The 18,191-nt window shown below is 41.6% G+C and overlaps 1 protein-coding gene across 16 annotated transcripts in view; it reads right to left on the bottom strand.

Annotated features, from left to right (window-relative positions):
• Positions 1–18,191, bottom strand: part of LOC119479481 (calcium/calmodulin-dependent protein kinase type II subunit gamma) — a 46,729-nt gene that overhangs the window by 19,227 nt on the left and 9,311 nt on the right. For all 16 annotated transcript variants that reach the window (XM_037755119.1, XM_037755117.1, XM_037755118.1 and 13 more), the window contains exons 3-12: positions 13,573–13,632; positions 8,748–8,802; positions 8,528–8,593; positions 6,172–6,244; positions 4,842–4,944; positions 3,942–4,025; positions 2,661–2,755; positions 1,956–2,078; positions 1,661–1,744; positions 156–198 (exon numbers count right to left, since the gene is read on the bottom strand). In XM_037755119.1, coding sequence (XP_037611047.1) covers positions 156–198; positions 1,661–1,744; positions 1,956–2,078; positions 2,661–2,755; positions 3,942–4,025; positions 4,842–4,944; positions 6,172–6,244; positions 8,528–8,593; positions 8,748–8,802; positions 13,573–13,632 — 786 coding nt within the window. The remainder of the gene's footprint in view (positions 1–155; positions 199–1,660; positions 1,745–1,955; positions 2,079–2,660; positions 2,756–3,941; positions 4,026–4,841; positions 4,945–6,171; positions 6,245–8,527; positions 8,594–8,747; positions 8,803–13,572; positions 13,633–18,191) is intronic.

The raw sequence follows: 18,191 nt of genomic DNA, 5'->3' as shown, positions 1-18,191 counted from the left end.
ACATATTGTTATTTTGAGGATGAGTGGGTGAGTATATGTGTGTATGTGTGTGTGGTGAGGGGGTTAAAAGAGGTGCAGAGGACTCTATCCACTCTCCTTCCGCCTCTCCCTCTGCATGTGCTACGTGGGAGGCTGAGGGCGAAGGGCACACCCACCTGAGAAGTTTCTGGACACCAGCATGGTGGTGAGAATGGCTCCCTGGAGGAGGAGACGAAGGAGGAGAGAGAGAGAAGTGAGGGAGGTATAATGAGTGCAAGGAGTTTTGTTTTATTTAACAGTTTTTTCTTCACTGCTCCGTATTCATCTCTAATGGGACAGTAATATTTTTATCTTCCTGCTTTTTTAACAGCAGCGTCCTCATCACAGTGCAGTTCTTTTCCAAATCCAGTCAAGGCTGAGTCTTTGTTTGTTCTGTCAGACAGTATCTAATTATTAAAAAACACATTTTAGTGATGAGATGCACCCTTAACTGTAAGTCTTCACATCTCCAAGTCCCATTACATATTCTTCTATGCAAATGAATTGAAATGATGTAACAAAAAAGAACTTGATCCATTAGTTTGCATGTACGGCTGCGAATGCAAACTACAGCGACGTATCGTTTGAATGTTTCAATACCGCTGCTGATACGATACTCTAGTGTCTGTTCCCATGCCAAAGCAATATTTTACTTTGAGAAATATATATATATTTTCTACAAAATCCTTTTTTTTTCCATTTAACAAAAGAAGCCACGGTCATTTAAGAAATGTACCTGAATAAAATCCTCTAAAATTGGTACAAATTTTATTTAAATCAGGAACTAATATCAAAGAATCGACCAGACATTTCATGACAGCTTTTAGTCCTTCACAGATTTTGATACTCAATGCCAGGGAGACTAATTTCTATATGGCAAAAGAAAGGTTAAATAAAATAAGTAAATGTACAAATAGTAATACTTTGTACAAGAGCGAAAGCTGAAGAAGCACATAATCGGGGGAAGGGATGTCACGATACCAGAAATTTAGTAGTCGATACCAATACCAGTGAAATTCTATGATTCCCTATACCAACTCGATACCACGGTAAAAAACAAATGTGAAACAATAAATCCCATGTACTTCCACATAAACTCCTTTATTACTGTTTGCATACTGGTTTTTGTTAGGAAGTTAAACAGGTCATAGTTCCCTCTCTATTATTTATTTTATATCGCTGTGAAAATTTCTCCTTCAAACAACTGGATTTATTCAAGTGTCTCACCAAAAACTACATTTTGCCAGATTACATTTGAACACATCATGATAACGTTAGAATTTACCTTCCCCCAATACTCAGTTTTACTGAACAGAGCCTGAATGCATCACAATGGCACCCCCTGTGTTGAAATCTGCAGGACAAGAGCTAGTTAGCGTTAACTGTTAGCAGCCGGTAAGCAGCACAGCCCTGCATGGAGCTAACAGCTAACGTTAACTAGCTCTCGTCCTGCCGATTTCAACATGGATTTGATGTTTGAAATGAAGCATTATCAGGGAAAAATAGGGTGCGTTCCCGTCGATAGTGAGTGACGCCCATAATTTTGGCATCGACTCTGTGCCAAAGTATCGGTTCTCGTGACATCCCTAATCCAGGGTGTCTTAAAACAGAAAGGTGGCAAATCAAAGTTTAAGATGATTACCTTGAGTTTTCGGCGAGCGTTGAACTTGCGGAGACACTCGACAGTTTCCTGTCTGTGCATCATGGAGGCCACTGTAGAACGGTGCTGCAGGAGGACAAAAACAAAGAATTAAACATATAAAGTCTCGGTGTTTGTGTGAATCTATCTGCACAGAATTATAATTATTTGAAGGTTATAACATAATAAATAAGTAGTGTGTGAGTATGTTTTATGTCCAGATATACTTATGCACACCTGTTTGTACCATCCTGTTTAATTCCAATAATTCTCTTAGGTGGGTTAGGTGAATACTTACGCAGACCCAAGGGTGTTTGAGGGCCTGTTCGGCAGTGATTCTCTTGGCCGGGTTAATGGTCAACATCTGGTTGATCAGGTTCTTTGCCTCTGGTGTCACTGTGTCCCACTCAGGTGACGGGAACTGGGAAAAAATGGAGAAAGTAGGAGCGACAGTTGGAAAAGGAAGTGAAGCAGATTGGAAACAACACATGTTTCCTGAAAGACTGGTTGGGAGTCTGCATGTTTCTGGCTAATCCACACCATCTGGGCACCAAGTCGTGAGTCGTTATTTGTCAAAACCAGGCCGATATGTGAACAAAACTGCTAATTTTCTTTTGGGATTAACAGAACACATGCTTCTGTTCCAGTTCTTGAAACCATTTTTTTTTTTATTAAGAGTAAATTCCCCACAAATAGGCTGCCTAAGACTTCCCCAGTCTCTCTGGAAACTGCAATGTGACTTGATTATCCAGAGACTGAGAAAGGAGGATACCCCCTCTCTGATTCTCTGTCTCTCTCATACAGTCTCTCTCTCCCTCATACACACACACACACACACACCCCTCTGCAATGCGTCAGGGAGGCCCTGATAGGATCAATAGCTTTGGACCAGCTCTCAATTGGACACTATTAAACATTCAAAAACTGCTTAGCAAACCCCTGCACTGCACCCTTCACAAGTATACACCCAACACACACAAACACACACACACAGCACACTTACATCGTATGCCCCAGCTTTGATCTGCTGATAGAGTTTGTGTTGATCTTCATCCCAGAATGGAGGATATCCCACTAACAAGATATACAGAATAACACCTGACAGAATACAAAGTGAGAAAAATAGATCAAGTTACAATATTTGGGTTATTTTTCATTCAAATTAAGAAAGGCAATTTTATTTATCTAGCACATGTCAATACAAAAAAAATAGGGCGGTCAAAGTTACCGCGATAATAACGCGTTAACGCAAATTCGTTTTAACGCCACTATTTTTTTTAACGCAGTGACGCAATTGATTTATCGGAGGTTACAGCGGGCTCAGTTTTAAAGCTAGAGTGAAGATACGGACATCATATGAAACTAGAAAACCTAATGAATTAATGTCATACTAGCTTGTCGCGAAGGAAGTTAAATAACGCTCTGAAATTGCACTAAGTTCTGGCGAGAAAAGACTGTCATGGCCATTTTCAAAGGGGTGAAAATGGGTTCTATGGGTACCCACGAGTCTCCCCTTTACAGACATGCCCACTTTATGATAATCACATGCAGTTTGGGGCAAGTCATAGTCTAGTCAGCACACTGACACACTGACAGCTGTTGTTGCCTGTTGGGCTGCAGTTTGCCATGTTAAGATTTGAGCATATTTTTTATGCTAAATGCAGTACCTGTGAGGGTTTCTGGACAATATTGGTCATTGTTTTATGTTGTTAATTGATTTCCAATAACAAATATATAGATACATTTGCATAAAGCAGCATATTTGCCCACTCCAATGTTAATAAGAGTATTAAATACTTGACAAATCTCCCTTTCAGGTACATTTTGAACAGATAAAAATGTGTGATTAATTTGCGATTAATTTGCGATTAACTATGGACAATCATGCGATTACTCAAGGTTAAATATTTTAAAACGACTGACAGCCCTAAAAAAAACGCATTGTGCTTCACATTGAAATTCATGCAGCAAAATGTAACATTGACAATAAGTAGAGAGTACAGTATAGTGAATTAAATACAAGAAAATGCAACTCCTTTCTTTCTGAGAGAGACACTTGACCTAAGGCGTCATTTTTCTTTTCTCTGCCAGAGGTTTTCAAAAGTTATCCTGCCTCAGTTTTATTATTAACCGCTTACATTTTTAAAAAGAAAGTCTTTTGTAAGGCTCTCAAATTGGTTAATTTGATTAAAGAACAAACATGGCCACAGTCTGATGTTTCCCACCACTGCAAAGTAACAAGCTGCAACAAGTTTACTGCCCAAGAGTGAGGCTCAAGACTTACCGCAAGCCCATATGTCCACAGGCTTGCCGTAGGGGTCCTTCCTCAGGACTTCAGGGGAGAGATAGCCAGGGGTGCCCGCAAACCCTGCCCGCCAGACAAACCACAGGACACAATTAACCGATGCCTTTTGTTATAATTCTGATGAAGGCTATTTTTGTGTAGCAATGTGAACGCTTCAGATGATGGTGACCTGTTGGACTCCAATGCAAGACCAGATTATGACAGTGTAGAGTCACAAGCAAATGCCCGTTAATCATCCCCGGCCCCACTGGAGAGTCAGCCAAATGCTGGCAGCTCGGCTGTTAGCCAAGACACAATGGCCCAAGCATGAACTGGACAGTGTCTGTGAGCCTCTTAGGCAATGCTCGCACAAATATTCTTTGGCTTCCAAGTGGGCGAGCGGATTTGTGTCTATAGACAGACTGAGGCTGTATTCGAAACTGACGAACGCAGTATGCAGTATACAGTACACACTGCGTTCCTGAGTAGTATGCAGTATGCAACGGTTTGTGGAGCTTCTAAACTCCGAAAACGGTGGAGCAAATGTTCGATTCGCCATCTAATATTGTAAAACTGTAAACATTCAAAATCTACACAGTTGATTTCTCGCATACTGGAGATTTGTTCCAAATCAGTATGACATCTGGGTACTTTTGGCATACTGTAGTTTTTGTTCGCATACTGCATACTACATGCTACATTTTGGCCGAATCAGTACGTACTACTAGTATAGTATGTGGTTTAGAATACACCCATACTGTATAAAAGAGGGCCTGTTCAGCAGTGATTCTTACAGTTAAACATAAAAACTATCAAGTGCTTAACTGCCAGATAGAATAACAGATCAGGTAATGGTCCAGCACATTTGTTATGTGTGTGTCACTGTTTATGTTTTCTTACCAAACCAAGCCTGCTGGTCTCCTTGCACTTCAATAGCAAGGCCAAAGTCTGCCAGCTTCACTGCAGCTCCCTTCATCTTACTGGCCAACAACAGGTTCTCAGGCTGAGACACACACACACACACACACACACACACACACACACACATGGTGAAGCAGAATGTATGACAAGAGATCAAGACAGTGAGAGACAGATAGTGACAGGCACTCTTCAGTAAAGCTCTTTCTTGGAAATATTTATATTTGATGTGTTCGACACAGCTCGTGTGGGGGTGGGGTAAAGGTGTGAGAAAGCGATGGAGAGACGGAGGATGTGGAGAGAGGGATGAGTGGTTGTGAATCTCCACAACGCCTTATATGGGCATGGGTTCGTAGCCATGGAAACCACTCGGGGAGTCATTTAGGCAGCGCTGCAGACTGCATGCTAAATGGAAAGTGTACTTAGCGAGAGGCGGCGTGTGTGGCAGCGTTCTAAATGGCCGTTGTTTGGGCAGTGGGACATAAATGGCCGCAGTAAAAAGCCCACTCAGGATAAAAGGCCAACAAATCAGACAGGCAGCGCTCGAGGTAATAGCGTTATTCTCCGACACAGAGCATGCACACACATACAGAAGCCGCCCACACGTGTCTAAGACATCCCTTGAGGTTGTTTTTTTTTTCCCGGACCTTGCGGTCTCTGCTTGAGAAGGTACATTTCAACACATATTATTATTGTCCTTCCTACCAGGATTATTAACACCATCTTTAAGTGGGTTAAGGAGGAATCTGGAGGTAGCAGAGATGCTCTCTTCCTCTACTCTTTGAGCCTATCAGCAATTTGGGACAACTCAAGCCCCTCCCCCGCTGCTCCATGGGTGGGTGTGATGTCACATGGGTTGTCCTGGCAACTCCCGAGGTTCATCTATGCCTTCACCTCCTCCTCTCTCATAATAGACCCCTTCACAACAGTGCAAAGTGTGTGTTCATGTGCAGTTTGAGTCCTTGTCTTTTCCTTGCCATAGGTGAGAGACAAACCCCTCCACGTGATCGTGACTCACCACATCTGCGTGCTGCTCAACATGAACACACATGCACGCATGTGCGCACACACACAGGACACACAGATCTGGTCACGGACAGACAAAGATGACAGATATGAGAACAGATAGAGGGTAAAAGCAGTCGATGGGAGAGGGACGCGGGGGAAAAATAAAAGAGATAGAGGCAGAAATGCAGAGAGATAGAGATACAGAGAGGAGATGGAGCAACCGAGAGCCATCTGTGTGTTGCCATGGCCACGAGCAGAGGTGTGTGTGAGTGTGTGGTTGTCACGGCAACGGGCAGCCACTCACCTTGAGGTCTCTGTGCACAATATCATGCTGGTGGATATGATTGACACTCTCCAAGATCTGACTAATGCAATGACTACAGAGAGAGAGAGAAAAGGGGGACAAACAGAGAGAAAGACGTGTCAGTTGCTGCCCTTCATTACAAACAAAAAAAAACATCACATATACTCCAATGGGACTTGTCATGTCAGAGTGTCATGGTCTGGTTATAAAACTGATGCGTTTCATTAGGAAGACAAACCTGACGTCATTCTTGTTCACTACGCTATTAATAACACAAAACTACAAATGTTGTGTACCGAATGTCATATTTTTACATACAAAGCTTCTATTGACATTTTCAAACTAAGCTTTGAATGTCTGTCGTCATATTTTATGACATCATCAGCCTAAAAAAGAAAAAAATAATCCTCGAACAAAATCCTCAATTTCAATAAAGAGATTCATCGGATTAAATTATTTCTTCTTATTTAATCAACTCTCTTTAATGAATATAACTCACTGTGTTTTGACATCAGTGAAAATTATGCTTTTGAAAGGCTAAACACCAACAAATATGGATTGAAGCAGAATATTTTTGTTAGATAAAAACATGTTGTGAATTTTGGAAATGATTACATCTATCCTTCAATACATTTTGACTTTTGGCCTTCACAACGCTCTGGAGTTATTGGAAATGTTTGGATCACACGAGTCGGGAACAATCCTACGCAGCTACCACTGGAATCTAATACTACAAATAGTATAATATTAATTATATTAGTGTAGCCTGATCTTGATCTGCAACTGTGCAGAAATACCGGTTTAAACAGAATAGAAAAAAAAAAAAAGCTGAAACAATCTGATGACAGGAAATTAACCATTTTGATCATAGTTTATTTGTTTAAGCCATTTTCCAGGCAAAAACACCTGGTCACAGCTCCTTAAATGTGAGGTTTTGCTGATTTCCTGGTTTTAAATAATAGGAAACTGAATATTTTTGGGTTGTTAAATGATGGTCGGACAAAAAAATCATTATGATGATGTCACTATGGGCTTTAGGAAATTGTTACGGGCATTTTCTTTTGCAATTTTGGGACATTTTATACACCTAAAGATAAGAATAATCAGTAGATTATGAAAATAATTGCTTAAAAACATGTGAAAAATCACCTCTATTACATTCTAAGACAGCGGCGGTTAAACTTAAGTTGCATAACAAACATTTACTATACAATCCTTATTATTTTTCAAAGACATAATCAAGGTACTGTAGTTTAAACAATCAATACTAAAGAACATGTGTGGGAGGCCTTCCACCACACAGTCAATAAATCTCCATCCCAGTAGCAATTTTAATAATGGGGGCGGCAATTCAGCTGCTACTAATACCATTATTTCTCTATTCTGGCTGGTGAGCATGTTTTCACACTAGCCTGGTGAGTGTGTTGGCTCATGATGGCTCTTGTAAAATTTGCCTGCAAGCCAGTACCCGACCACCTTATTACTGTCCTACACACTGTGGTGTCAGGCTCCATGATGCCACTATTTGAGGATCGTGTTCATGTCACGTCTCTGGAAAGGTTAATGGGTCAAAGGTCGGGCCCAGCTAGAGAGAGGCTTAATCCATGTGGGTCAGTTTGTGTGTGTGTGTGTGTGTGTGTGTGTGTGTGTGTGTGTGTGTGTGTGTGTCGGGGGGGGGGGGGGGGGGATGCAGGCGTTTGTGCCTTTCCAAAGCCCCCTCCCTGTGTGTGCATGAACAGACAAAGACCCATAATCCAATTGTACAACAGACTTCATAAGCTGCACACCACACAGCCACAGGGAAAAGGGAGGGGAACTCTGAGAAGGAGGAAGTAGTGAGGAAGGAGAGAAAGCTTAAACGTCAACAAAGTGTCAGAAAATAATGTAAAACGCACAATACAATTCCACAGAAGCCAAGGGGACGTCTTCAAATTGCTTGTTTTGTCCAATCAACAGCCCAACGCCCAAGGATATTCAATGTACAATAATATAACACAGATTTAAAGTAGCAAATCTTCACATTTGAGAAGCAAAAAACAGCATTTTTTAAGGCATTTTTGCCGGATAAATAACTTAAAGAATGAATCGCTTGATTGTTTCAGTGCTTCTTCAATGTAGCAGGAGGATGGAGAGCGACGCATGTGGCGAACAAGTATATCGATGCACTTGTAGACGGGGGGGAGATGCAATTTGCTGACAAGAACACAAGCAAACCAATTATATCCACCCCTGTGTGCCTGCGTATTCACACTCACATTAAAGTGAGTATTCATATATTTAATGGGATTACTTTGTATGTTTGCAGCAGGGTGCATGTGTGCATTATGTTCGGAGCAGTTCCATATGAAGCGCTTACCTGGCATCAGCCTCACTGTAGTACTCCCTGGCTACAATGTCTTCAAAAAGCTCTCCTCCTGTCACCCTGGGAGGGGGAGGGAGGGAAAGAAAAGGGGGAGGAAAGCAAGAAAGAAAGACGGAGGAGGCAAGAGAGAGAGAAGTCGGTTAGCATACACAAACGAACCGCAGCCACACGCATGGATGAAATGTCACTGTGTGTGTGTTCAGAATATACTCACAGGTCAAAGACGAGGTAATGAAAGCCTTCCTCTGAAATGCTGTCATGGAGTCTCACTGCAAGAGAGATGGTGGGCAGTGAGACAGAGATATAAAGACAGGAGTAAGGTTAAAAAAATAGAATTGCTGCAATGTTTTGACTGTTAAACCTCCCCAGAAACTGGGGCGATTAAATGCAAAAATATCTGAAAACAGAAATGGATCAAAGGCAGAGCTGGAGAAATGAAAGTCAACTATGTGACGTATTGCGTTTTTTTCTCACCGCAGTGATGTCAGCGCATCTAGTGATTTGGCAATTAACTGCCATTTAATTAAACTTCGCACTCTCTATGATTATTGAAACTGAACGTCAGTGTCGTGGATGCATTTTGTTTGGGGTCAATTTACCGGTCGTGTAAAATGCATCTTTGAATTGAACACTATTTATATGGCAAATTTCTGTACGGCTGGGATAACTGCACTTAAGCCAAACGTTCATCATCAACTGTGATTGTGGCTCGTGGTCTGGCACAACATGAGTGATATTCTATGTAGGCTTGCCGCGGTAGTCTATGTTACTGGTGTTACACGGTGTTTGGGAATACACCGATAATCTAATTTACCCACTGCCCCCACAATCGTTTTGCTTTTCTTTATAGAAATAAAACCTGTTTAGGTCATTTTCGCGTATCAGAGCCGGGTTATCAATACATATATATATACAATATTTCGGATTTAAACCCACTGCTATATGGCAACCAACATTAGGCAATCGGCGTGCGGAAGACTGAGCGGTCACAGTCTGTGTGCAGCGCCAGGTGGAAACCTGAGACCTCACAGCGAAAGCTCGACCGGAGAGGCCAGACACACAGCCATCCACCGTTAAAGATCAAAGTAAGCGCTTTACATTTATTGATAGGAGTGTAACGATTCATCCACTATATTGATGTATCGATTAATATTCCTACAGTCCCACTACATCTATAGGTACTCGGCAACATATCATAATGAACGTGAACAGCGAAGATGGTCATTGTTAGTGCTCGCAGCTGTCAAGCTAGCAGCTTGTGAAAGACTCACGTGACGTGCAACGAGTGCATGGGCAGGTAGGCAGGTTGCCTTATTCGGCCCAAATGAAATGATTGGACGGGTTTATTACAGTCCTGCGACTGCCACAGATACCGGATCTTTTCTTTTTTTTGTCAGAGCATTTGATTTATTGATTGCTGTCTGGATGTAATGAGAATTTCAATTAAGATAACAAAAAAAAAAAAATCTTTTCCAACCCTTCCTTTAAACACTGGTATCAGATCGGTTCTCAGTAACAGCCGATAACCAAAGCCCAGGTATCTTATCAGGACTGAAAAAGTCAGATCGGTGCATCCTTAGTCTTAACGATTAGGATCCTCGGACACCCCTATATGGGGGTATTTTGCATGACCCAATCGGTAGTTACCGAGTACCTGTCATCAGTGAACACGAAAGCTGATGTAACAGTTACTGAGGAGTTAACTTAGTGTTTGTCAAGTGGATCAAAGAAACAGGGAGATTTATGAACTGTTATTTTTGTAGGTCCACTTACAGAAACCAGTATAGCTATGTTTTTGTGGCAGTTTTACCCTTGCTCTGGTACATTTTTAATTCTGTGTACGAAGTTCTGATTGACTACCAGGGAAATAGCCGTCAAAGAGCACAACATGAGACCTATGTGAATAACTGAAAGAACAAATTGCAGATGTGGGCAGCGATTCAGAGGTCTGGGATCAGGCTAGGAAATGTTATGTTTAGAAAAGAAAGAATTAAATAAAAACATAAGTGCTTGTTACCAGTAATGTTTCCTGATTACTGATGGAGATAAGTGAGTGCTTGGTCGGGAACAGAAAAAAAATAAAGTGGTGATTACTGTAATGAGCTCATATTACCACGATACTGCGGTTATGCGGTAACCATCCCGGCCCTACTGTCAATATAACAGAACAGCAGCAGAATGACAAAGCAGGATGGAGGCAGCAGGAGCCAGGCGTTAGAGGATGGGCCTGAGATGTAGCTTAGGTTTAGTGTCGAGGAGACACAGTTATCGTTATGTAAAATGAATATCAGTTGTATAATAAGATGAAGTAGGATGGCCCTGCAGCAAGAAACAAGAGCGACTGCTCTTTCCTCCTGCTCCCATCTTCTCGCTCTCCCTCCATCTGTCTCCTACTCCTCCTGCTTTCGTCTCTCCATCTGTCTCTTTTTTTTTGTGCCCTCTTTTGTCCAAAGTTTGAATGCAGACGATGCCAAAATATGTCAAAAAAGGAGAAAGGACGAGAGAGAGAGAGAGAGAGAGAGAGAGAGAAAAATCCATACAGAGAGAGAGGAAGAGAACAGGAAAAGTAGGCGAGGGGCGAATGAGTGCCTGGGGGGGCTGACAGAAAACTAGGACACGAGGAAAAGAGAAATAAGAAGGACTGTAGTGGGAAAGGTGTCATTGATTTTGTCATATCTCCCCTTTCTGCCCTTTAACACCCATCTCCTCTAGACATCTCAATTAGAGCAGCACAATGCATTTCATTTTCTAACCATCACTGCAATACAAATTTCCCACAATTAGCACGTTGTTACAGGCTGTGATGATCAAGAGTAATAAAACCAGAACGTCAAGAAAGCAGACGCAAACATGTCTGACACAGAAAACGTGTCATCTCAGCCGGCGGAGCAGAGATCTGTCATCAGCAAGAGGAAGATAACCTTCTGTCACCTCTCGCTCTGACTGGGTTTACTCATTATGTGTTTAAAGGCAATACTGGTGATGTCATCTATGTCTCTTTTTGTTTCTGTTGTCACGACAACTGCACAACTGATCTGAACAAGATTCACAAAATTATAACCATGGCGAGCAGTCCTGAGCTGTTAGCATCTTGATAGGGGTGGGCGATATGACCTAAAATGTATATCATGGTATTTCTGTTGGTTTTTGCGGTGACTGTGTTATATTAGAAAAAAATTAATAATCCACTCAAAACATGATTCTACCTCTTTTCTTTATATTGGCAATATAAGGGGACATATCTCAAGAAAGAATACATTTTTTTTCTATTTTTTTTTTAAACAGATGTGTTTATTGGCTCCAAATAAGATTGAAAATGAGGTATAAGCCTACATGTGTTTTGGAAGGAGTAGTCTGCCGCATGATGTAAATGTAATGGGATTCATTCAGAGTTAATAATAACAGTCATGCGGTTGTTTTGAGTTGTGAGTGAACTGTAGCTGACTGCTGAGCAACCTGGATTGCATTAATAATGAATATTTGGGGGAAAAAAGTTATTTTTTTCACATATTTACTTTTGTTTTATTATTTCAAATTTCACCACAGCAAAACTGGGAATTACATTACATTTAAAAGAATTTACATCTTTGAAGAAACCACAAGCTGACATAACCTTTAACATCTTAATGCACATGAAGAAAGTGTTAAAATATACAGCGTAGACGCTGTTGGACCAGAAGACACATCGACTGTGAGCAGCGCGGCTCGGCTGCGGGCGGCTCATCTAGAGATTCGCCACGTGTTGCCTATTTCTTCCTGTGTGATGCGCGCAGTTCTTTGCAAAAATACAGAGCGAAAATGAGCTGTTGATGGCTGGCTGTAGCAGCTCTGCAGCAGCAATGCAGTCTGTGTGGACGCCACACACGTACAAGCCGTTCAGTAGTTGCAGTCGCGCTGCTCACCCGGGCTGCTCAAAATCCATATCGTGGCTAAACGTGACACCGGTGACGGAGATGAAACCGGTATACCGCCCACCCCTACTAAGTAGTAATGTTGAAATCAAACAGTGATGCAAGCCATTATTTCTGCTGTACAACAGACTCTGTACCATTTTCTGTGGTCAAGAGATATTTTGGTACGTTTATGTACCTACTATTATATTGATCATTAATTAAGACTTGTGCCGATTGGCGACCACATCGACTACTGACAATTACAGAGATGATTAAAGGAACTAAATTGTTAAAGAAAATCTAAAATCTGCTCCTTACTGTGTATTTACTGGAGATGTTCCTGGTGGAGTGGTGAAGATGATCACTGTTAATCAGCACAAGTGACCCTGCTCCTTAATTTAAAACAACCCATTTGGCAATCCTGACAATGGCGCTGTGCAATCTGATAAACCCCTGCATCTCTATTCTCTATATATATGCCTGCTCACCAAAGCTTTGCTCTGTGCAACCATGTCCATAGTTGACAGCAGCTGCAAAATCTGCTATACTGACATTTAAAATGAGTGATCACTGGGAAAGTTAGAGCATCTTTTTAGACTCGATGACTTGATAAATGGAAATAAAAAGTACACCCATTGTTATCCACACGTTGTTAATTAGCTCAGTATATTATAAATTAGGGCTACTCCCTCTTAAGCCCCAGACACATCAACCCGACATCAGAGAACTAGCGGCGATGAAGGCTGCTTGTTGCGTCGCCTTTGTTTTGGCCGACAAGTTGCCCTCCAACACACCGCAAAGACTACAGCCGACGGCCGGTTACAACGTACGTTCTACGCCTATTACAATCAGAATATGAGTGTACATCTTAATTTAAACTCAAGGTCCAATTCCCTTTTAGATTTTTTTTATCAAAATAATGTTTCCAAGGTCAAGGATGAACTTTCATGCTCAACATATTCATTTTGATTAACAATATTTGGGAAACTCTCTGTTACAGACTCACAATATCAGCATAGCATTATCCTAAAATGCTAGCCAGCACCAGTATTGCTGCACTCCCACTGAAGAATCTTATCCTGTGAGCATGAGCGACAATCCAGAGCCACACACATTACACATCAGGTCACGTGCACAGAAACTCACCGATGTTGGGGTGCTTCAGCAGACGGCAGATACGAGCCTCTCTCTCAAGCTTCTGATGGTCTGAGGAGAGAAGAGTTAAAGAAGAGTTAAATCACAGAGCAGGAAAGTGTTGGTGCATCGTTACCTGGTCAAACAGTGTGCAGTAGCTGGTTTTAAAACATACAATAATAGATAATAAGATACGATTTTTTAGTAAATTAGCATTTATGCTTTTCCTTTGTGGTGCTTGACAAAATAAATGCTGTAAACGGCTACGAACACAGGAAAGGTGTGATACAGCGTGGGGGTATGCCACAAACATCCCCGCCTGAATCAAAACAGGGACATTGTGTTTCTGTGGTATGGGTCTTAACCTCGGGGCCACCTCTGAGCTCCCCCCGTCAGCTATGTTCTCTTTTAATATCCATGGTCAGCTCCATCGGGGCCGTTTGAATGCATTTAACATGAATGTCAGTATATGGGTGCTCTACAGTTGTAGCATTGGCCGATTTGACCACGGAGATGAGAGTGACGGCTGGCTTGTCTGCACGCTACCGCAATACGATAACGTTTCCTGTCCGTGACAGAGTTAGCATGCAGCTTTAGCCATGATGTTTAGCTCTGCTTTTCCTGGCAATGTGTGAAACCCAAAGTGTTTCCATACTTTACTGTATGTGTAGTGTTTACCACTTTGGATTGAACATGTGAGTGTGCAGGTCGTATCTATGCGAACCCTCCACCATTTTCTACTTTGTCGTTTAGGCTGCGGTGTGTTTTGGTGACGGATACGGAACAGATCCGACGTCACGTTACTCAGACTACAAAAATAAAAGCAGCTTCCTTTCTTCCACCTCCGCTTAGACTCAAATGAAGCAAATATTCTGGCATTAAAAAATACATTTCAAAATCATAAAAAAAATAAAAATGAACCGCAATACATAGGTGAATTGATTTTTTTCCACCCCTAGTAACATTTGCTTTTTATTGAGGCTATCAGACATGTCCCCAATAATGTTTTTCAATCAGAGAAGAAGTTGCACATGTGACAATTAATCACAAATAAAGATTTCACACACAGTGTCTGCACCATACTACAACAACAGCTGTCAGTGTGTCAGTGTGCTGACTTGACTATGACTTGCCCCAAACTGCATGTGATGATCATAAAGTGGGCATGTCTGTAAAGGGGAGACTCGTGGGTACCCATAGAACCCATTTTCATTCACATATCTGGAGGTCAGAGGTCAAGGGACCCCTTTGAAAATGGCCATGACAGTTTTTTAAAGAAATTAGTGTCGTTAAAACCAATTTGCATTAACGTGCTATCGCGTTAACTTTGACGGCCCTAGTCACAAACAAAAGAAAATCATCCAGTTAAATGAAGTATACGACTGCAAATATTTAAAAAAAGGTATGAGGTTACTTGTGTCACAGATAAAGATTTGTTTTGTGTGCGCAAATGCAAATGTTGTAGGCACTAACCTATACAGTCGTTCAAGCCCAGTGGCTGCATTTGCCTCTGACAGGTAACAGTCACAAGGTGCATTTAAGCAGAGCTCCACTGACCACAGGTATGGTTTTATTTAAGGTTATTAAACTGCTGGTGGAAATTAAATGAGGCTAGTGCAAACGATTATGTGCATGTGTGCAAAGGAGCTAGTGTGAAACCCAGTTATACAACACTGGAGTGTTTGCATTTCTCCTGGGAGGGGAAGCTAGCAAGAACACACACACACACACACACACACACACACACACACACACACCTCATGTCCAAACCAACATCCTTGTTTGAGGATTTTACTGATCCTGTAGCAGTATTTGTGCGCACACATGCCTGCGTTTATACGAGATGTTGGCGTGTCAACCGCATGGCTCTGTTAAAACTACTCCCACCCATCGTTTGAGGTCAGAGGTGAATCGGGGCAACTGCAGTGAAGATCCAGTATGACTCAGTGTGTGTACATGTGTGTGTTACCACTGTGGTGAAGCCAACTCAACACCACAGCTCCGTAGCGATTACACCACACAGAGGCAGCCTCACTAAGATTTGCATTCATTTCCCCAGTGCGGCAACGGCGTCAGATAAAATTCACATGCTGTTGCTGAGCAATCAACTATCGATGTACCCAACTGTTCTTCTGCAATTGCAATACAGTACATACAGGCATAATGTAAGAGCACGTTAGAAAAAGCAGCACCACTTTCTGCATCCTCTCTGCATCCTTCTTCGCCAACTTGTTGCCAACTAGTTTTAAAGCCGCAGTTTTGAAGCCCTCCCGACGCGATGCTACACCCTCCACGTCTACCTTCCACTAACCTCCCTGCAGGTGTAGATTTCCCTCATCTGAGAGAAAGCGAGTGAATAAGGGAGAGACCTGAACCTCCTTCTAATTACACTAGTGACGCAGGACTGAGAGACAGACAGAGAGAAGGAGGGAGGATTACATGGAACGTCCATTTGCTAGAAGAGGATCACAGCTCCCCTGTGCGTGTGTGTGTGTTTGTGTATAGCCGTCTACCCTGGTGCAGTGTCACTGCAGCACTCACTAATTCATTCAATCTCCTTATTTGTTGGTGCGAGAGTGTGTGGTAGAAGAAGACAGGAAAGAGAGGGCTGGAGGGTAATTACTGGCACTTCCTGCTGCTCTCTAATTGGCCATCTGCTTTGCCATGGGGCGGGCCCACAGCCATCTTACATCAGCTGAGGATGGAGAGGGCCCGACACACATGCACACAAACCCCCCCTCTCTGCCATACATGACAATCTGATTGAAGGCTCGAGGATCCAGTTCAGTCTGTTTCAGGCAAGTTTACATCCAAACTGTTCGGACTGGGAAATACTGATAAAAATCAAACACAACTTTATTATCTAGCGCTTCAATATTGACAATGTGACGGTATTTTAGGGGGCGAGTACAGATGTTTTCAGAGGATATTTAACAAAGATGGCTCAACAATACCACATTTTTTTCCACCAACACAGCATTGAAATCGCAGTGCAATACTCTGTGTAACATTTCGAGGGATCTATTGGCAGAAATTGGAATATAATATTAATAAGTATGTTTTCTTCAGTGTATAATCAAATAAAAATAAGAATCAAGTTTTCGTTACCTAAAATTTGACATTTATATCTAAATACGGAGCGGGCAGTGCTGGACAAGTTACTCAGGAAATGTAATAATAAGTTACTTTTTACTCTTTTAAAAAGTAATATTACTTTACTTATTATTTGCTACTATGCGACAACGCGTTGACGCAAATTAGTTTTCACTAATTTCTTTAACGTATCGATGCAACTTGCGATTTTTAGGTTGTAGCGGGTTCAATTTTAAAGCTACAGTGAAGATACTGGCATCATATAAGGAATCCATCGGTACCAACCATGTCATACTCGTTTGAAGCGTGAAAGAGGTTAAATAATGCTCCAAACTTGCACTAAATTTTGGCGAGGAAAAACTGGCATGGCCATTTTTAAAAGGGGTCCCTTGACCTCTGACTTCAAGATATGTGAATGAAAATGGGTTCTATGGGTACCCACGAGTCTCCCCTTTACAGGTCGATCACTTTATGATAATCACATGCAGTTTGGGGCAAGTCATAGTCAAGTCAGCACACTGACACACTGACAGCTGTTGTTGCCTGTTGGGCTGCAGTTTGTCATATTAAGATTTGAGCATATTTTTTTAAATGAAGTACCTGCGAGGGTTTTTAGAGAAAATTTGTCATAATTTTGTGTTGTTAATAGATTTCTAATAATAAATATATACATTCATTTGCATACTTGCGACCAAAAGTAATTAGTTACCTTACTTGTTATTACTGTATTACTTTCGCTCCCTTCACCCTTTTTGCACGTTGCGCTGCTGCACTTACATGAACCAAAATAGAAGGTACTCACAGTCATGTGCCTAAAAGACCTAGCACCTTGTGCTTGACATTTATCATTCCAATTTCAACTGAGGGTGCAGAACTAGGGCTGCTCCATTATGGCAAAATTCCTAATCATGATTATTTTGGTCAATATTGAGATCACAATCATTTAACACAATGACTCATTGACTTTGGAAACATTAAAAAAAGTCACACCCACGAAGCATGGAAAGCGAGAGTGTCATTGTGAAGCAGAATCCCACACAATAAGTATTTTAAGTCGATTATATTGATTATATAATCGTTGGAAGCTAAAATCGGAATTGAAATTCGATTAATTGCAGAGCCCTATGCAGAACATTAAACTGAGTGTGCAATGAATGCTTTTGCACCCTTGTAGAACCGGACCTGTCTCCTCCTCTACCCCAGGGCATTGTCAGCTTGAAAGTTCAATAAAAAGTTCACCAAAGTTCAACTTGATGCGATGAACACCGACCTGCATTCCCGTCATCGCAACAAAAGCCTACCTGGCACACAAAAAAAAAGTGTTCTGGTAACGCAGTAACACAGCGTTACTTAAATTAATAACTGAAATAATTACTGTTTTGGAAATTGTAATCCCTTACACTACTCGTTACTGCACCTTTAAGATCTAGCTGTTGTGAGAAACCGTTCACATGCACTTTACCTCAGACAGCCATTAAACAAACCTGTTTATGTCGTTTTGCTTTCGCTAGTAGGTAGCTCACTTGCTATGGTAGCGT

Source organism: Sebastes umbrosus, chromosome 20, assembly GCF_015220745.1.
Source record: "Sebastes umbrosus isolate fSebUmb1 chromosome 20, fSebUmb1.pri, whole genome shotgun sequence".
Lineage (NCBI taxonomy): Eukaryota > Metazoa > Chordata > Actinopteri > Perciformes > Sebastidae > Sebastes > Sebastes umbrosus.
This window is presented reverse-complemented; position numbering and strand designations above follow the sequence as displayed.